This window comes from Thalassophryne amazonica, chromosome 9 (genome assembly GCF_902500255.1).
Source record: "Thalassophryne amazonica chromosome 9, fThaAma1.1, whole genome shotgun sequence".
Lineage (NCBI taxonomy): Eukaryota > Metazoa > Chordata > Actinopteri > Batrachoidiformes > Batrachoididae > Thalassophryne > Thalassophryne amazonica.
Window position 1 is genome coordinate 86,503,950 of NC_047111.1, and position 21,363 is coordinate 86,525,312.

The following is a 21,363-nucleotide window of genomic DNA, read 5'->3' on the forward strand; positions in this document are numbered from 1 at the left end:
CTGCAGTTTTCAAATATTTCTGTCAGATTTTAATTGGCAAACAAACACTTTGGAACTAACGATATATGAAAAGTGACTGTACACTGCAATACCTTGGTGACTTATTAATATACCATGGATGAGTTTACTGTGCCTTGCAACCCTTTTATATCTTTTTTCTTTGTTTTGTTTTCATTGATAAGACTTAATTTTTTTAAAAGTTACATTGAGGTTTATGTGTTTGGTTATGTGTTAATTGTCTGCATTTATGTTTGTATATTTTTGTATTTCAAAAACTCAAAGAATTAGAATTTTTAAAAAATGGAGTAAGAGGAATTTCATAGATCAGTATAATCCTCAACATAATGCATTCTTTATGAAAACTCTGACTTTGTACATTCACAAATCTACATTTTCAAATTAAACCTGTTTTTAAAGGAAACAGATTTATACAGCCATAATCATGCATTCAGTTAATTAAAATCCTTAAAACTGACATTTCAACAGTTAACCATTTTCATTTTGTTAAAACAGGGAATGTGTGTGCAGGGATATTGCTGCTTGATGGCATTTCCAGGCAGTGTAGTAATAATATAGTCCTGGCTATGATGGCACCAAAGGTGGACAAGGAGGCATTTGTTAGGGACATCTGTGAGTAGGTTATGCATCATCTGTGTTCTAATGACCCTTGGTCATGTTACCGAAGCAATGCATTCCTTCAAACCTATGCCTTTTCCCACCATTTGCTGCAGCTAGGTGTACTGTGGGCATCCATTTTGCCTGACCAGTTGCTGGTCTACTCATCAATGAGATAGCTGGGTGCTGGAACAACCTCAGGAAAAATACATCATATGGAGAATGACAGAGCTGATGCTTCCTCATCATGCATGTAACAGAATTTTACACAAGACCATCAAAATATACTCATACAGCCGACAGCGCAAGTCCAGTCCTATTACTGCCAGTCTTCAAATTCACAAGGAACATTCTTGGGACACAGACCTTGGACAAGTTCAAAGGTGGCCAACCCTGACCTATTGTAACAGGTCAAAAGGTCACGTTCTATTTCCTATTGTTATGCTTATGCGGCTGAGGGTATTTTAGTATTGCGTTATATTCTAGCTTCCTTGGATCTGCTTATTTGAGTTACTCTAGCAAGGTCCAGCATTCTCACCACACACACAGCGGATGACAGATAAGGAAATCACTGAAACAAAAAATGTACAAACAAAAAAGGATGCATACAAAAAACAACAGTTTAACCAGTTTAATAGTTTTTAAAGCAAGATTTGGAAAAAGTACAAAAGCGATCCTGAACGCCACAGTATGAAACCAGGCCAACAATGCAAGGTGAGACACATGTTCCTTTAAAAAGCATCTTCTATAGATATGTTATTTTCAAACTGGCCTCACTGTACACATACTGTTCACTAAAACAGATACAAGCAATAGTTTAAATACAATAGCTGACCCCAGTAATATATTTACATGTGATTCTTATAAAACTAATAAAAAAGAAGGAAAAAAAAAGTTTGACCACAATGCCAACTTGTATATGGCAGTAAAAACCATGCATTATTACAACTGTTCCACTAAAGAGAAACGGCAAAGCACTACAGCTGTCACACAGTGAGAAAAAGGGCAGCCAACAAGTGTCCCTGTCAGGCAGCCTTTCAAAAAGGTCATTGGTTGTTTTTTTTCCTGTTGATGTTGAGATTTCTCTACTGTTGAGCAGCACCTCAGTGGTCACCTGTCCCGTGTTTGCATACATTAGAAAGTTGTGCAGGGTCTCCGTGAAGGAGAGCTTGTCTTTCACAATCATATTTAGAAAAATAACAAATTGCTATTGAAGAAAACCCCAAAATGTGGGATTCTTAAGTTGTGAAAAAAACAAAAATCTAAGAAGTACAGTTGAATAAATAAATTGCATGATAGCCATAAAATTTAAGTGGAAACATGGAGTCAACAGAGTGTTATCCAAATAGACACACCATGGTTCTTTAAGCCCGGCAGTGTTTTGAAAAAAATTAAAAATAATAAAAAATGAGGGCTCTGTGCTCCACTCCCATAATCCAGTGGAAAAGTCACCATAAAATATCTAAAATATGTTGACAGCAATTTAATGAAACATTTCTTGTTCTTAAATTCATCAGGTGACTTCCATGTCCATCGTGGTTTCTGGTTTTACCATTTAAGAAGTACTCCATATCGATGACAATGACTGAGGGTGACTTTCACAGTGTTGGAACAGTGAAGCCAATCTGTGTCATTACCCACTGGTTGGCTTATTGTTAAGGTAGCAGGAGTGAACTGCTCGTTCTGTCAAACTTTTTTCCCTTTGAGAGAGCAGCCACTTGTTTCATTAACTCTCGGTTCTTGGCCTGCAGAGATGAAACATATATCTGTATGAGAAATTTCAAGATACCAGCCACACAAACACACAAAGAAATCAACAACGATATTAAAAGAAAAGAAAAAAAAAAATTGTGCCACACATCATTTTAATCCAACTGGAAAAAGTGTACAAGTACACAAAGTATCAAAGTATAGAAAATAAATACATAAATGGATACACAACAGGGGTGGTGGTCAAGTGGTTAGTGCGCATTGAGATATTTCCTTTATTCAGTGCTTGTCTGGTTACCAGGAACTGAATAATGGTAATATCAACGTCCATTGTTTACTGCTGTTACATAATATCCCCAATTTCTCCAAAAACATTTGCCCTATCAACTTCCCGTTTTTGTTGTGTTCATCCGTGGCCCAAAATACATAAGCATACCAAACGGCAAATGTCAGCTCTCCCTGGTTTCTTTGTGATTGAAGTATGTGACTAGAAAGATTAATCCAGGTTTTGAGTATACGAGGTCTATTAGAAAAGTATCAAAGTAAGACTTTGGACTCTGTTTTCCTGTGTGGGCAGAAAAAGGTATCTCTACCCTTTCTGATTTGATGGATGGATCAAATCTAATGTCCTTCGACCAGTTAGTAAATAAATATGGAATTCACAGTCGTGACTTTTTTCAGTACCTGCAAGTGAGAGATTATATCTTAAAGAACACAACTATACTTGCCAACCAAACTGTCACTGAGTGTGAAAAACTATTTCAGCCTAAACTTAAAAACTCTATTAAGACTTGCTATGGTTTATTAAGAGAATATGAAGGCTCAGATTTGACTCATTTGAAGGGGACATGGGAGAGGGCGCTAGCTTTGGTGATCAGTGACGAGGCCTGGAATGAAACTTGGGAGAACGCAGGGTCTTTGAGTGTTTGTAATAGGGTAAAAGCAATGCAACTTAAGATTTTGCATTGTGTTCATATATGTCCTTCTCAGCGTCACAGATTTAATTCAGACCTTTCTCCGCTCTGCCCTAAGTGTAAAACACAGGTGGGTAACCTCACTCACTGTCTTTGGTCCTGTAGGAAAATACAACAATTTTGGTTTAGTATAAAAGGTGAATTGGACAACATCCTTGCTATATTAATGAATGTAACCCATTGTATATGTTGCTGGGAATGACAAATAATAACATTAAGAAGAAATGTGAAAGACAACTTTACATGATGCTTACTTTCTGTGCTAGGAAATGTGTCCTCTCGAACTGGATTATAGACAAAGCCCCATCAAGAACACAGTGGCAGCGGACTGTTCTTGAATATATTTCATTGGAATTCCTAACGAGTAAGCTACATAATAGGGAAGATGCGTTCTATAAAATATGGGACCCTTATTTGCAGTATGTTGGTCTGGATTTGGCAGCTATTTTTTCGCGGGCTTTCTGTGATGTACAAAGGTCATTTTATCAATAGTGGAATGCCCATGATTCTTTTTTAAATTGTATCTTTTTCTTTTTTTTTTTTTATTATGAGTTTGGTATTTTTGATTTTGAGCTGGGGTGTTGTTGTTGTTATATATTTGGTTCTGTTTTTGTTTTGTGTTTGTGTAAAAAGAAAAAAGAAAAAAAGAAAAAAGTATCCGACATTATTTTTTTCAAAAACCATATGGATTTGAATCACGTGTGATTACATCAGACATGCTTGAACCCTCGTGGCATGCGAGAGTTTTTCGCGCCTGTCGGTTACGTCATTCGCCTGTGGGCAGTCTGAGTGAGGAGTGGCCCACCCTCTTGTCGATTTTTTCATCGTTTAGGAATGGCTCAGAGACTGCTGCTTTGTTTGATCAAAATTTTTTCATAAACTGTAAGGCACAACTGAGTGGACAACATTCGATAAATTCAGCTGGTTTTCGGTAAAAATTTTAACGGCTGATGAGAGATTTTGGTCTGTAAGTGTCGCTTTAAGGACGGCCCACGGCACCTGACGGCGATCTGCGCTCCGAGGCGGCGTCGTCTCGCTGTTTCAAGCTGAAAACTTCCACATTTCAGGCTCTGTTCACCCAGGTCGTGTCAGAGAACAGAATCTTCAGAAGAGGTCGGCATGAGGAGTTTATGCGAACATTCCACTGTTAAAGGAGATTTTGTAATGAAAAAAACATGTGGGCAGATTCGCATGTCGAGCCGGACCCGACCGCGGGGGGTCGCGACAGGACAAAACACCTCCATTGGAAACCTTAACGGACAAGTTGGAACATGCCCAGCTGTTACACAATTTCTCAGATACTCACTTGTTGAAAGCCATCAAAAGCCGCCTGAATTTTACAAATGGTTTTCAACACAGAGGTGTTTTTCCTGTCGCGGCGCAGACGGATTTGCGTCGTCGTCACGGAACCGACTTGGTGAATTTGCCCGCACGTTCTTTCATTACAAAATCTCCTTTAACAGTGGAATGTCCGCATAAACTCCTCATGCTGACTTCTTCTGAAACTTCTCTGTTCTCTGACGACGACCTGGGTGAACAGAGCCTTAAATTAGGAAGTTTTCAGCTCGAAACAGCCAGACGGACGCCACCTCCGACCACGCCGCGCCGATCCACTTTGTGAGCTGTCCTTAAAGCGAAAGAAACTCCACAATCTCTCATCAGCCTTTAAACTTTTCACCGAGAACCAGCTGAATTTCTCGAATAGTGTCCATTCGGATATCCCTCACAGGTCCTGAAAAAATTTTGATAAAGCAACACGCGCTGTCTCCAGCATCGTCTCAGACAAAGGATTTCAGCCGAGAGGGCTGGACCAGTGCTCACTCAAAGCCTGCCCACAGGCGGATGACGTCACCGACACGCGTGAAAAAACTCACGCATGTGCACGAGGGTTCAAGCATGTCTGGTGTAATCGCACGTGATTCAAATCCATATAGTTTTTTTTTTTTTTTATAAAACTGCTGGTTAGTTTTCTAATAAACCTCGTATTTCTTATTGTTACATGGGAAACAAGGTACCAGTAGATTCTCACAAATCCAGCAAGACCAAGCATTCATGATATGCACTCTTAAGGCTATGAAATTGGGCTATTAATAAAAAAAAAAGTAGAAAAGGGGGTATTTACAATAATAGTAGCATCTGCTGTTGACGCTGCAAACTCAAAACTATTATGTTCAAACTGATTTTTTTAGCAATCCTGTGAATCGCTAAACTAGTATTTAGTTGTATAACCACAGTTTTTCATGATTTCTTCACATCTGCGAGGCATTAATTTTGCTGGTTTGGAACCAAGATTTTGCTTGTTTAGTAGTGTGCTTGGCTTCATTGTCTTGTTGAAACACCCATTTCAAGGGCATGTCCTCTTCAGCATAAGGCAACATGACCTCTTTGTGACATATCCAAACTGATCCATGATACCTGGTATGCGATATATAGGCCCAACACCATAGTAGGAGAAACATGCCCATATCATGATGCTTGCACCACCATGCTTCATTGTCTTCACTGTGAACTGTGGCTTGAATTCAGAATTTGGGGGTCTGCAGCCCTTGGACCCAAAAAGAACAATTTTACTCTCATCAGTCCACAAGATATTCCTCCATTTCTCTTTAGGCCAGTTGATGTGTTCTTTGGCAAATTGTAACCTCTTCTGCACATGTCTTTTATTTAACAGAGGGACTTTGCAGGGGATTCTTGCAAATAAATTAGCTTCACACAGGCATCTTCTAACTGTCACAGCACTTACAGGTAACTCCAGACTGTCTTTGATCATCCTGGAGCTTATCAATGGGTGAGCCTTTGCCATTCTGGTTATTCTTCTATCCATTTTGATGGTTGTTTTCCATTTTCTTCCACGCGTCTTTTTTTTTTTTGTCCATTTTAAAGCATTGGAGATCATTGTAGATGAACAGCCTATAATTTTTTGCACCTGTGTATAGGTTTTCCCCTCTCCAACCAACTTTTTAATCAAACTACGCTGTTCTTCTGAACAATGTCTTGAACGTCCCATTTTCCTCAGGCTTTCAAAGAGACAAGCATGTTCAACAGGTGCTGGCTTCCTCCTTAAATAGGGGACACCTGATTCACACCTGTTTGTTCCACAAAATTGACAAACTCACTGACAGTATGCCACACTACTATTATTGTGAACACCCCCTTTTCTACTTTTTTTTACTAATAGCCCAACTTCATAGCCTTAAGAGTGTGCATATCATGAATGCTTGGTCTTGTTGGATTTGTGAGAATCTACTGAATCTACTGGTACCTTGTTTCCCATGTAACAATAAGAAATATACCGGTACTCAAAACGTGGATTAATCTTTTTAGTCACATAGCACTACTATTATTCTGAACACTACTGTAGATGTACATTGCAACTTTTCAAAACTGAAGGACACATTTCTAACCTACAGATTTTAACCAAACACAAGTCCAAATATAAAGAACTTCAATTGTTTTGAAAACCATCAAGGCACCTGCAAGCTAGCAGCTTTAGAACAAGCCAACAAAGGCATTATTTCTCAGATGTTCATCGTCATGGCAGAGCTGGCAAACAGCAAACAATACTGCTGTTTGAGGAAGTCAGGAAGAGGAAAAGAGCATGTGTCCGAGCAAGGGCTCACACATGGGTCAACCCTCGTCTGGCTTTCCTGGAATAGCAAGAGCTGAAAGATCAAGAACTGTGCAAAACAGATGCAGACATGGCGTTCTTGTTGTTGCACTTGTTGCATTATATTGAGGTAAACTCTCTGTTCTCTGTGGATATCTATGTATTGCTGCGTGACTCCGAGGATTACGTTTGCTGGCTCCATCGAAAATGTAATCCACATGGAGAGCAGGGGAGGCTGACAGTGAGTTTTTAATGACAGTTTTGTGACATATGTACTCCCAAGCTGTAGGGGGAGTTCTGCATACAAGATTGCGACAAAAACAAACAAACAAACAAACAAAAAACAACAACAACAAAAAAAACCCCTGCAAAAACAGCGAAAAGAGTTGCATAGTGCTTGTTAAACAGCGTAGGTCCGACACCATCTTCCAAAGGAATAATAAGGACCATCCATCCATTTTCTTCCGCTTTATCCGGAGTCGGGTCGCGGGGGCAGCAGCTCAAGCAAAGCTGCCCAGATCTCCCGATCCACACACACCTCCCCCAGCTCCTCCGGGGGAACCTCAAGGCGTTCCCAAGCCAGCCGAGAGATGTAATCCTTCCAGCGTGTCCTGGGTCTTCCCCGGGGCCTCCTCCCAATGGGACGTGCCCGGAACACCTCTCCAGCGAGGCGTCCAGGGGCATCCGGAAAAGATGCCCGAGCCACCTCAACTGACTCCTTTCGACGTGGAGGAGCAGCGGCTCGACTCCGAGCTCCTTCCGAGTGACCGAGCTCCTCACCCTCTCTAAAGGAGCGCCCAGCCACCCTGCGGAGGAAACTCATCTCGGCCGCTTGTACCCGCAATCTCGTTCTTTCGGTCTTGAGCCAAATCTCATGACCATAGGTGAGGATCAGAACGTAGATCGGTCGGTAAATCGAGAGTTCTGCCCCCTACTCAGCTCTCTCTTCACCACGACGGTCCGATACAGCAACCGCATCACTGCAGACGCTGCACCGATCAGTCTATCGATCTCACGCTCCACCCGTCCCTCACTCGTGAATAAGACCCCGAGATACTTAAACTCCTCCACTTGAGGCACACTCCACCGACCTGAAGAGGGCAAAGCACCTTTTTCCAGTCGAGAACCATGGCCTCGGATTTGGAGGTGCTGATTTTCATCCCGGACGCCTCACACTCGGCTGCAAACCGCCCCAGTGCACGCTGAAGGTCCTGATTTGACAAAGCCAACAGAACCACATCGTCCGCAAACAGCAGAGACGAGATTCTGTGGTTCCCAAACCAGACCCCCTCTACACCCTGGTTGCGCCTACAAATTCTGTCCATAAAAATAATGAACAAAACCGGTGACAAAGGGCAGCCCTGGCGGAGGCCAACGTGCACTGGAAACAGGTTTGACTTACTACCGGCAATGCGAACCAAGCTCCTGCTGCGGTCGTGCAGGGACAGGATAGCCCTTAGCAAAGGACCCCGGACTCCCGGAGCACTCCCCACAGGGTGCCCCGAGGGACACGGTCGAATGCCTTCTCCAGATCCACAAAACACGTGGACTGGTTGGGCGAACTCCCATGAACCCTCGAGCACCCGATGGAGCGTGTAGAGCTGGTCCAGTGTGCTGCGACCAGGATGAAAACCACACTGCTCCTCCTGAATCCGAAGTTCGACCATCGGTCGAATTCTCCTCTCCAGTGCTCTGGAATAGACCTTACCGGGGAGGCCGAGGAGTGTGATCCCCCTATAGTTGGAACACACCCTCCTTCTTAAACAGAGGGACCACCACCCCGGTCTGCCAATCCAGAGGCACTGTCCCTGATCGCCACGCGATGTTGCAGAGGCATGTCAGCCAAGACAGTCCCACAACATCCAGAGACTTAAGGTACTCAGGACGGATTTCATCCACCCCAGGAGCCTTGCCACCGAGGAGCTTTCCAACCACCTCGGTGACTTGTGCCTGGCTAATGGATGAGTCCGCCTCTGGGTCCCCAGTCTCTGCCTCCTCTTCGGAAGACGTGATGATGGGATTGAGGAGATCCTTGAAGTACTCCTTCCACCGCCCAACAACATCCCCAGTCAGAGTCAACAGCTCCCCACCCGCACCGTAAACAGTGCCGGTGGAGAGCTGCTTCCGCCTCCTGAGGCGTCGGACGGTTTGCCAGAATCTCTTCGAGGCCGACCGATAGTCCTCTTCCATAGCCTCCCCGAACTCCTCCCAGACCGGAGTTTTTGCCTCTGCAACTGCACGGGCTGCGGCACGCCGCATCAGCAATGGAGGTGGAGAACATGGTCCACTCGGACTCCATGTCTCCAACCTCCCCCGGGATCTGGGAGAAGTTCTCCCGGAGGTGGGAGTTGAAGACCTTCCTGACAGAGGGTTCCACCAGTCGTTCCCAGCAGACCCTCACGATACGTTTGGGCCTGCCAGGTCTGACCGGCTTCCTCCCCTCCCAGTGGATCCATCTCACCACCAGGTGGTGATCGGTCGACAGCTCTGCCCCTCTCTTTACTCGAGTCTCCGAGACACGTGGCCGAAGGTCAGATGATACGACTACAAAGTCGATCATCGACCTCCGGCTCAGGGTGTCCTGGTGCCACGTGCACTTATGGACACCCTTGTGCTCGAACATGGTGTTTGTGATGGACAAACTGTGACTAGCACAGAAGTCCAACAACTGAACACCACTCGGATTCAGATCAGGGAGGCCGTGCTTCCCGATCACCCCCCTCCAGGTCTCACTATCGCCGCCCACGTGGGCGTTGAAATCCCCCAAGAGAACAATGGAGTCCCCAGTCAGAGCGCTATCTAGTACCCCTCCAGGAAGGTCGGGTACTCAGCACTGCTGCTTGGCCCGTAGGTTGAGACAACGGTGAGAGACCTGTCCCCGACCCAAAGGCGTAGGGACGCGACCCTCTCGTTCACCGGAGTGAACTCCAACACATGGCGACTGAGCTGGGGAGCAATAAGCAATGCAACCCCAGCTCTGCGCCTCTCCCCATGGGCAACGCCAGAAAAATGAAGCGTCCAGCCCCTCTCCAGGAGTTGGGTACCAGAGCCCATGCTGTGCGTGAAGGTGAGCCCGACTATCTCAAGTCGGTATCTCTCAACCTCCCGCACAAGCTCAGGCTCCTTGTCCCCCAGCGAGGTGACATTCCACGTCCCAACAGCCAGGGGCTGTGAGCATGGACCGGGCCGCCGGGCCACCTGCCCTCGACCACCACCCAATCCTCTCTGCACCCGGTCCCCATGGCCCCCTCTGCAGGTGGTGAACCCACAGGAGGGCGGGCCCACGTTGCTCCTTCGGGCTGAGCCCGGCCGGGCCCCATGGGCTAAGGCCTGACCACCAGGCGCTCGCGCGCGAGCCCGAACCCCATTCACTTTATAGTCACCCTTTCTTGACTTCATTGAAAATAAATACTTGTTTTATAAAAAGTAAAATAATCTTTCTTGACCTCATATTTAACTGTTGACAGCACTGTAACAGTAAAACTTGCAATTTCTAACCTACATTGTTTATAAATGTAACTATTAAATTCTAACATTTTTCTAACATTTAAATTCTCTATAAACATTTTACTTGTCAAAATTATTATTATTTTAAGTAGTATTATTAGTTTTAGTAAAAAAACAGCTTCAAAACTGGACCTTTAATCTAGGGGTGTTGTGGGGGGGGGGGGCACATCCTTGCCCCACGCCCTCATTCCATCTGGATTCGCCCCTGCTTTGGCATTTGAGCACAAAGAATGGATAACATTTATTTATGCAGAGAACATGACCAGATTTACAGGTAAGAAAGTTTTATTGCGTTTTCACATCATGTGGTCCTCAGAAAGAGAGTTTAGGTGCATTTGAGTGGAAAATAATGTTACGAGGGCTGTCCATAAAGTATAGGTCCTTTTTATTTTTTTCAAAAACTATATGGATTTCATTCATATGTTTTTACGTCAGACATGCTTGAACCCTCGTGCGCATGCGTGCGTTTTTCCACGCCTGTCGGTGATGTCATTCGCCTGTGAGCACTCCTTGTGGGAGGAGTCGTCCAGCCCCTCGTCGGAATTCCTTTGTCTGAGAAGTTGCTGAGAGACTGGCGCTTTGTTTGATCAAAATTTTTTCTAAACCTGTGAGACACATCGAAGTGGACACGGTTCGAAAAATTAAGCTGGTTTTCGGTGAAAATTTTAACGGCTGATAAGAGATTTTGAGGTGATACTGTCGCTTTAAGGACTTCCCACGGAGCAAGACGTTGTGCAGCACTCCCAGGCGCCGTCGTCAGCCTGTTTCAAGCTGAAAACCTCCACATTTCAGGCTCTATTGATCCAGGACGTCGTGAGAGAACAGAAGTTTCAGAAGAAGTCAGTTTCAGCATTTTATCCGGATATTCCACTGTTAAAGGAGATTTTTTTAATGAAAGACGTGCGGGCGGATTGCAGCGTCGGCTCACAGCCGCCGCGACGCTCCGCCACAGGAAAAACACCTCCGTTGGAAGCCTTTAGGACAAGTTGGAACATGTCCAGCTGTTAAACAATTTCTCATATACTCACTCCACTGAAAGCCATCAAAAGCCGCCTGGATTTTACAAATGGTTATCAACACGGAGGTGTTTTTCCTGTGCTGCCGCACCGCGCCGGCTGCATCCCGATGAGCGGACCCGTCCGCACGTCTTTCATTTAAAAAAATCTCCTTTAACAGTGGAATATCAATATCAATATCAAAATGCTGAAACCGACTTCTTCTGAAACTTCTCTGTTCTCTCACGACGTCCTGGATCAATAGAGCCTGAAATGTGGAGGTTTTCAGCTTGAAACAGGCTGACGACGGCACCTGGGAGTGCTGCACGACGTCCCGCTCTGTGGGAAGTCCTTAAAGCGACAGTATCACCTCAAAATCTCTCATCAGCCGTTAAAATTTTCACCGAAAACCAGCTTAATTTTTCAAACCGTGTCCACTTCGATGTGTCTCACAGGTTTAGAAAAAATTTTGATCAAACAAAGCGCCAGTCTCTCAGCAACTTCTCAGACAAAGGAATTCCGACGAGGGGCTGGACGACTCCTCCCACAAGAAGTGCTCACAGGCGAATGACGTCAGCGACAGGCGTGGAAAAACTCACGCATGCGCATGAGGGTTCAAGCATGTCTGACGTAAAAACATATGAATGAAATCCATATAGTTTTTTAAAAAATAAAAAGGACCTATACTTTATGGACAGCCCTCGTAGTTGTTGACGCGTCGCGGAGGATCAGCTGTTTTTAGCAGCAGATACGGAGCAGCTCAGAGGAAAAAAAAAAAAAAAAAAAAGCATAAAAATGTCTTTGTAAAGCTCAGTGCAGGTGTGCTGTTGTCACCACGCTTTAAGAGGTGAGGACGAGTCGACCTGCTGCAAAAAACCGCAGATGAAAAGCTCACAGTTTGCTTAAAGTGGGCAGTTCAGTCGAACCCCGACCCCCTGCCCACGGACCAAGTTTAATGCTGCTATCAATCTACAATGTAAAAATAATAGTAACGCACAGTGACTTGGAGAAGTAACTTTAATCTGATTACTGATTTGGAAAGATTAACGCGTTAGATTACTCGTTACTAAAAAAAAGTGGTCAGATTAGTGTAACGCGTTACCGGCATCACTGTTTATGACCTTTTCAATGTTATTTATTTTATTAAACTTAGACTTTGACAGAAACATTTAAAAAAGAACTTTGGTATTACAATATAAATGTAATTTTTGGTCTATTATTCTTGCTTTCAATGCATCTAAAACCATTCAAAATTAGTTAAAATAGGGCTTGCCAATAACGTTTTAGAGGCATAAAACCCTATAGCTTCAGGGGACTTCCCCCCCACTCGATCACCGGCTGTGAGCCACGATCACGTAATTTACCTGGCACTAAAATGGTTCTAGCTAGAACCCTGATTAGCACCATGACATTCCAGCTTATAAATGAGTATGTTCATGTCATACCCTATGAAGACAGACCCTTTCTCACCTGCTGCTGTTCCATTGCCTCTTTGTGTGCTTTCTCCATTTGGTTCATCTTGAGCCTCATATTTGACTCCTGGTACTGAAAGTCTGCTTTGAGCTCTGTGAGCTAGAACAGAATTTTATAAACAACACATCAAACAATGGCAAGTAGCTGAGAATGCTGCATCTCAATTTGTCAGATTAGGAAAGTCTGGAAACACACCTTTCGATCCTTCTCTAGAATGGTTTGATCCTTTTGCTGCAGGAGTCTCTTTAGTGACATTACTTCCTCTTTTAGCTGGCTGATGAGAATGAAGTTGTCTGTTCCTCCAGAATCCATAGACTGGGTGATGGAACTACTGACAGGTGAGGACAAAAGAAGAACAAAAGTTCAATAATAAGACAAGGGACCAGTTTTAGTTCTAACAAATAATAAGCTTGTGTTGTAATGCATTAGATTTGTCAAGTTGTTCCAGAAATAATTATACCTGTCCCCATTAGATGGCTTCATCTCCAGTTTTGGTTTCTTTTTTGGAGTCTCCTGAATTGACGACGATTTATGGCTATACAGAAAATCAAATAAAAATGTGCAATTCAGATGCAAATGCTTCGATCACATTCCATTTTGTGATGCACATGTGCCACTTTAAAAAGAATGAATGATTGTTTTACCTTTGTTTCCACAATCCCTGCTCCTGTTCAGGACTCAAGCTTCCACTCAGTCTATAAAAGATAAGTTTGATGGTAGTTGGCTAGAGCTGTGCATGACTGACTCATGTAAAAAAAAAAAAAAACACAACAACAAAAAAAAAAACAGAACAGCATATAGGGAACAGATGTTGAAGACTCCTCACAATGTTCTCTCCAAAACCTTTCATTATTCCATGTAACAAAGAGAAATCAACTCACAGTAGGTTTGATGCAACCAAAGAAAGAACATACTTGTGGTGAGAACTACTGTGTCTCTGTTGATGGTGGTGGTGGTGATGGTGCGATCTGGAATGGTGGTCCTTCTCATTCAGTGAAGACGAGTTGGAGGAGCCAAAGCCCTTCCTCTGCTCCTTGGTCTTCTGCAGAACCCGGCGGTAAGAAAGGGTACAAAGCCAGCACAGCAGTTTACCATCCACCTGTAAGAAAACAGCAGCTTCTAACACCCATTCTTATACATTCATGATTAAATTAGTCCATACGTGTTTATACCTTTCTCCTGCCTTCCTCCTTACGGTCAAAGGCGCATTGCTGTTTGCACTGCTCACAGGTCTGTGGAGGTCCGTATTTCTTTTCTGAGTTAGTACAGCGCTGGCACTTTGTTCCGATAAAAGCTGCAATGATGTTACAGTACTGGCAAGGTTTAGGCTGCATGAAAACAACAAACGGCAATGTCCAAAATGTTAACAAATATTCACCAGATACAAAAGCAATCATCACTCACAGTTACAATAAAAGTGCTTTGAGTGAAAAGCTGCTACTCACAGTTCCAAACTGTTTGACATTCTGTGCACATTTCTTGCAGATTGTGTTTGTTTTACTGTAGAGGAAAATACAAAATAAAAGCCAAAAAAGCAAAGAATTTTACTATACTCTCAATAAATACAAGTATTTCATCAAAAAATACAAGTCTCACCTTTCCTGCTGAAATTCTGATCTGCAGTATGTGCATTTCACTATTGGATGTGCAATGCGACATTCCTGTGGTAACAAAAACAGAAGGTCAGTTTGACTTTTTGAACGTGTGGATAATAGCTGACAAATAAATTGTGCAATTACATGATGTCCAATGGGCATATTAGTAATAACATTGACTCGTAACTTGTTTTGTGTAACAACATAGCAAACTGTTGTTTAAAGGGGGAAGTAGTAAGTCCTACACAGGCCCTGAGGCCCATTGGGCCGGTGCTTGCCCCCAAAGAGCAAATGGCTCTGTGAGATAAGAGCTGGACTACAAATACATAAAAAGAGTTTTGAGTCCAAAAGTGTGCTTCAGACTACTTGTCCGTGCTATTTGACAAAACACTTGACCTGCCTTGTCCAAGTACACTCAACTGTAAAACAGAAACCAGAACTGGCTGGAGAAGTAAGCTGTGATGGACTGGTACCCTGTCCAGAGGGATTCAGGAGACTTTTATCTGGGGACATTTAAAGACCCCAATCTTAAATGTTTTAGCTGTTACACTTTGCTCTACAGATGGATAAATCAAATTTGTCTTAATCATAAATTCATGTTTTGAGTGCCTCCAATTATGGATCTTTTATGGTTGCATTTAATAACTTTACTGATAAAAATATTACTTCCAAAAACTTAATAACTTATAGTGGATATCTTTCATTAGAAAATTTAACAACACCTCTTTCACTCAGCTTTAGTATTGACCTGATCCACACCTCTATGACCAGTGATTGCTCTGTATAACACCTCTTCTATCATTCATCTAAAAACCTTTGCAATATATAAATAAGAGTTTGTGTCACAGGAGAAACTCCAATGGCAGAATCACAAATTGACTGTATCCAGTCCCATTTTATTCAGGCTGACGCACACATGTGATGCAAACATGGAGTGTCCTAACATCTTGCACTTGTATATCATGAGCTTTTACAGTAGGGACAACTGATGTAAACAGGAATTAACCAACAAATGCTGACTGTTGTAATATTTTTACTCATGCATTTACTACCCATACTGGAATGAACCAAACACAGCAAGTTTGCTCTGTGTAAGCCTGATCTCATCAGATCTCAGAAGTTAAGCAGAGCTGGTTAGTTCTTGGACGGATGACCTCTGCGGATGACCAGGGATCTGTGCGTGTTTCTCCAGCCAGAACTGGAGTTGCATCAAGAAGGGGATCCAGTGTAAAACTTGTGCCAAATCTCAATGCAGATCTGTGCTGAAGTGTCACTCAGTTTTTCAAGTTTCTTCACTGTTCATCTGCAGTCATTTCAGCAATACATAACCTTTTGCCTTCATATTATATTGGACTAGGTACTAAACATTAATGTGATCAAATTTTTGTAGCTACACAGGTTTGCCCATTTAAAGCTGCAGTCTTAAGTTATTAGTGTAAAGGTTAGACAAAAAGACTAGGCTTAGACATGCCATGTTTGACTCCTTATAGAAATATCACCATTCATGGCAAAAATATTTATTTTATTTAAGTGATAGGAAAAGAGCTTTGACTGCTGAATAACATACCTTAAAACATCATCTCATTTACAAAACTTGAGTAAAAACAGTGTATTATGCCACTGGTGTGTATAAATAATTTATTACATGAACATATCAGAATTGAAATATTGTGTTACTAGAGTGGGATGACTTCACCTGGAGGGAGTTTGCAGTGAGGTGACTTCACTATGAACCGTACAACTGTGTTCTAAACCTTTTACACTGGGTTACACTTATTCACGGATTTGCCTGTGTTAGCCCAGGCCACTGTTATAAGAGGAAGAGATATTAGGAGGCTTAAAAATTTAAGAGGAGTAAAACGAGAACCCAAATATTTGTCGGACAATGGAAAAATCTGATTAGCTTTGATCACCATCTCCCGACGTTCGACAGACTGAGAGATCAATGGATATGACATAAAACGACACATGGATCGCTCAGTAACAACTATTTAAATTTGTAAGTACACAAAAGCAACAAGTTGGGGCTTGCATTAAGTATGCACATTAAGCACAAATAACGGCTCTTTTGAGTGTCTGGTGGAAAGTGAAGTAACATCTTGGTTTTGATGGCATTATCTCAACACTGGTGTTTCTAGATTACGTAATGTGAAGCAGCAGGCTAACCGGCTCCGTCACATTTCTCCACACTTGAGGACTTCCTTCAGTTTGCAGTCCCACTAACCTTGCACAGTTGCTGGCCCTGCGACAGCTCCTCGAACGGGTACCGCTGGTTACACTTCGTGCAGGCGTACAGAGCCGACGTTGCCATTTCTCTCACAGCAAATGTCAAGACTTTTAGCTCAGGTTAGCAGTTTCCCCTTAAAGCCGCTCGCTAATCAAAAGCTAAGCACACACAGTGTGTTAGCTAACCGCAGCTAGCGCTTAGCTGGAGGGAGCTGGCGAAGAACAATAAACTCTAAATGTCTCTTTATGTCCCGCTGCTCGTACTTCATCCAGCTGCGGTGTCCTGAAACCAATCGCTACGTTGCCATACGAGCGGTGGCTTAAATCAAAGCGGGCATTCGAAGTCTCCAGAGGGTTTCGCTAAGAATTGTGTTTTCTTTTTTTTTCTCTTTTTGTACTAACGCTCGTCAACTAACAGGAAGTCGACGAGAAGAAAACTCGCGATACAAAAGCAGAACGCGGGATTCACGTTTTTTGAAATGCTCGAAGCCAATGACATGCTCGGATTTTTCTCTTGCGCTCGTAACAGAGTAGAACTCCGACAGCAAAGATACAGATGAGCGGGTGAGAGAGAGGAAGCGAGTTTGTCCTTCCATCCCAGCCAGTCTGCGCAGACAATAACTAAACAAAGGTAATCCTCTTACAATTCACCAAATTAAAAAAAGAGCGTGAACTGATAAGCAACTTTGGTTGCCAATATCACATCACAAAGACATGTCTGTACAGAGCAGGGTTAAACTGGGACAACCATGGTGCACACTAAAATTAAATATACAACAGAACGGGAAAGTAAAAGGAGAATTAAAGAATAAAAACCATGTGTGGCTTGGGGTGGAATTTGGAGAGTCGGGCCTGTCTTTATCCATCCATCCATTTTCTTCCGCTTTATCTGGAGTCAGGTCGCGGGGGCAGCAGCTCAAGCAAAGCTGCCCAGACCTCCCGATCCACACACACCTCCCCCAGCTCCTCCGGGAGAACCCCGAGGCATTCCCAAGCCAGCCGAGAGATGTAGTCCCTCCAGCATGTCCTGGGTCTTCCCCGGGGCCTCCTCCCAATGGGACGTGCCTGGAACACCTCGCCAGCGAGGCGTCAAGGGGGCATCTGAAAAAGATGCCCGAGCCACCTCAGCTGGCTCCTTTCAATGTGGAGGAGCAGCGGCTCGACTCCGAGCTCCTCCCGAGTGACCGAGCTCCTCACCCTATCTCTAAGGGAGCGCCCAGCCACCCTGTGGAGGAAACTCATCTCGGCCGCTTGTACTCGCGATCTCGTTCTTTCGGTCATGAGCCAAATGTCATGACCATAGGTGAGGGTCGGAACGTAGATTGATCGGTAAATTGAGAGCTTTGCCCCCCTATTCAGCTCTCTCTTCACGACGGTCCGATACAGCGACCGCATCACTGCAGACGCTGCACCGCTCCATCCCTCGCTCGTGACCAAGACCCCGAGACACTTAAACTCCTCCACTTGGCCTTTCTTTAGTTACTGCTTATGAAAAGAATCACTGCAACAAGACCAACTCGGAAAATTTGTTTAAAATGTTATACAAATTTACAATTTTCATACTAAAACAAATTTGTAGGAGAAAAACTCAACACAAAAGGTACTATAGGCAAACCTTGATTTGCTTTTAGTACAGCTCTCACTCACTCACCCATTGTCAACCACTTTTCCGGGTTCGGCTCGCGGGGGCAACAGCTCTCATCGTTACTTAATGTACCTGATTTTATGGTTCATGCACAACCCTAAGTTTTGAACTTGAAATTTGTCAGCTGTCACCTGTACGGCTTCAACACCATGACAGCCCTCTTTATCTTGCGATAATTACAGCACTTTCTTATTGGAAGCTGTATGGTTTGTTACTGAATGGCGTGCAGAGTGGTAGAATACAGTAACATATCAATAGCCACTTCATAAAAAATAATTTAAAGCTTTGAGTTATCCTACTTACAAAATTAAATGCATTTAAGTGCAATACTTAAAATTAGAAAGAGGGGTTACCTATGGTCAGGATTATAATATGGTTTAGCAATTTTGTTTTTAAACATATTTGCCTTACATAAAGAGACAACTGGGAAAACTTGCCGTTACATCAAAAATACAGATTTTCATTGTATTTTATTCCAAGTATTCATATGTGCAGGGGAAAAGGTTTTAACACTGTACTCAACTTGGCAAATAAAAATAAAAAGTCTACACACTTTTCTCATCAGTTATTCTCTCCATCTTTCAAACAACATTCATTAAACATTAGAAAACAAACACCCAGCGGAAATTGTGTTATACATTCTGCTGCCCTGTAACAATCAAATAAGTTAAAGCTCCAGTGTGTAGGATTAAGTGTCATCTAATGGTGAGGGCCCAGACTGCATTCCACTATCACCGGTCAAGATTTTGCTTCATGTCTGGTTTTTGCTCTGTTGCTTTGAGGATCATACAACAATATGTATGATCCTCCATTTCTTAGAAATGAAAGTTCTCAAATTTGTGAGCCTGCACTAGTGACCAGCAAACTGTGTGTAAGTGGAACAACCACTGATTCCGCTTTATTTTATTTATTTTTTTGTTCATTCTTCTGGCTATGCTGCAAAATGCAAAATACAAATATGTCCCTTTTAGGCTACTGCATCAACATGGGTTAGGGCTAGGTCCCACTCACAAACAGATACAAAGGACTCAGAAGCTTATCAAAATCCATCAATTAGTTATTGCATTAGATCAGATATCGATTTGGGTTAGTGTTATTAAAACCATTTTTGAGCCGTTACCTGATTGTCTAGTTACACAGCATATTAATACTATTTCACAAAATTTGGCCATCAAAATGCAGGTAGTTATGAATTTAAAAATTTTCATGGGGAAAATGGCCCCAGTATCCCCCGAGAACGCAGCTATGAGAAAGGTTCTCCGACAGTCCACACCAGAGAACGTACATGCACTGTCCCACGGAAATGGCACCTTATGAAGGGGGGGGACCCCACTGTGAGAATTAAACGGCGGACGACTCTTTTCTTGCCTGCAACAACAGAGTCCTAGCAGTCATGATTGACATCTTTAAATGGCTTTGACAGACGATGAATAAATTGCAGTTGCGCTGCTTCTGAATCAGAACCAACACGACCACAATCAATGCAGAGAAATTATCTTTTTTCCGCTACACACCCTCAGAAACAGCATAACAGCCCAATTGCAGCGTCATTTTTCAGGCACGCTGTTATATAGCACTGGTGAGAAGTGCATATATATATTTAAAAAAATAAAAATCAATCTTTGGATGTATGAATCAATCTGTGGAAATTAAAATGAGAATCAATTTAAAATCGGCAAATCAATCTTTTCAACCCAGCACTAGTTGCAAGTAATCATTCATGAACCGATACACTGTAAAACCAGATATGTGAATTTAACTAAATTTTTTTTGAAACTGTCAAAAAAATTTATTTCACCAAATAATGTTTCTAGTTATGTAATAAAGAATGCTCCTTTTAACTTAAAAAAACATGGTGCCACTTTTCAGCTTCAATAAATTTTGAGAGTTAAATTAACATATCAGGTTCTACAGTGTGGTTTTGAAGGTTACATTCCATTTCTCCTAATAAACATGCCTAAATCCTACACACTGTAGCTTTAAAAAAAAAAAAAAAAAGGGACAAATTAAGTACTGTTTGCATAAGTAGTGTTGCATGGTGACATCTGTGTTCAACAGATGAGAGAATGTTTTAGTCATGCAGCTATAAACTAAAGAATAAATAATGTTAACTAAAAAACAAAACTGAAAACTCAAAAACAATCAAAGAGGAATGCCATATGTTGTGTAATCCATAAAAAAACAACAAAAGCCTTGGTCTAAACATTCTAAAAGCACTGACTTGTGAATACACACACCTAATTTTTAAATGCAATGAATACATTTAATATTCGAGCCCTTTCACTACATTTTCAATTCAGTATGTCCCAGCCATGTAATTGTAAGTACTAGAGTTCTGACCTTAAAATAAGTTGTGCACCGCTGTCCAGCTTTTCAACGGCTTTGCATTCAGGCAGCTATCTCACTAACACCTGTAAAGTATAGGAATGGTGCTGAGTGTTCCTATGGAGTGTATTTAAGGCAAAGGCAATATTACCAGGGTAATATTTTTAGTGTACTGACAGGTTTAAAACTAGTAAGACAGTCTGCGGGTAGGTGGTTAAACCGTATTCTTGTTACATGTCTCTCAACCCTGAGAGGAGGGGTCAAATATGGCTGAAGTCCTTGTGGAAATCAAGTGCTACCTATAAAAGATGCAAAGGCAGGAATGTGCTTCACCAAATGTTTGGTCCTAATTTACTGAAGTGGCGTGTTAAAAGAGGCAGGTTGGCCCAAACATGTGGCTTAGTGGTTGCCGTGGTGACATTCAGCTGCTGCGACTGTCCTGGAGGTCAAAGTGCATCAAACAAAGGTCTGCACTGGCGTGATGGAGCGGGTGGGTGAGCCCGCCCTTTCAGAGGATGAGGACGCCGAGCGATTGGTCACTTCTCGCTGCAACTCCTCCACTCTCTTCTGCAGCTCAGCGCGCTTGGCCAGCAGCTCCTTGTATCGCTGGTGAATGGGTTCCTGGAAAAACATTTCATAGTAAAGTTCAAGCGCTATAATAAAGAGACATTCAGGCAGCTCATGAACAACA

The 21,363-nt window shown here is 42.8% G+C and overlaps 2 protein-coding genes across 3 annotated transcripts in view; both read right to left on the bottom strand.

The window, feature by feature from the left end:
* Positions 1-1,230: 1,230 nt before the first annotated feature.
* fam76b (family with sequence similarity 76 member B) lies at positions 1,231-17,126 on the bottom strand. Its single transcript, XM_034178673.1, has 10 exons — positions 16,701-17,126; positions 14,478-14,542; positions 14,327-14,381; positions 14,054-14,209; positions 13,796-13,980; positions 13,526-13,576; positions 13,342-13,416; positions 13,077-13,212; positions 12,879-12,980; positions 1,231-2,360 (listed from the first exon to the last, which is right to left on the bottom strand). The coding sequence occupies exons 1-10, from the start codon at positions 16,785-16,787 to the stop codon at positions 2,271-2,273; spliced, it is 1,002 nt and encodes a 333-aa protein (XP_034034564.1). The 5' UTR covers positions 16,788-17,126; the 3' UTR covers positions 1,231-2,270.
* A 1,678-nt stretch (positions 17,127-18,804) lies between these two features.
* The window catches only part of mtmr2 (myotubularin related protein 2), a 29,665-nt gene continuing 27,106 nt past the window's right edge, over positions 18,805-21,363 (bottom strand). For both annotated transcript variants that reach the window (XM_034178672.1, XM_034178671.1), the window contains exon 16: positions 18,805-21,293. In XM_034178672.1, the coding sequence (XP_034034563.1) occupies positions 21,129-21,293 (165 nt within the window). In that variant the 3' untranslated portion in view covers positions 18,805-21,128. The remainder of the gene's footprint in view (positions 21,294-21,363) is intronic.

Bases quoted from the DNA above. Each gene is read 5' to 3' on its own strand.
- fam76b (XM_034178673.1), bottom strand. From the start codon at position 16,787: ATGGCAACGTCGGCTCTGTACGCCTGCACGAAGTGTAACCAGCGGTAC. The intron at 13,417-13,525 runs GTAAAACAATCA...TTTTCTGTATAG, and splicing joins CAGGGATTGTGGAAACAAAG to CCATAAATCGTCGTCAATTC. The intron at 12,981-13,076 runs GTGTGTTTCCAG...ATTCTGTTCTAG, and splicing joins TTCTAGAGAAGGATCGAAAG to CTCACAGAGCTCAAAGCAGA.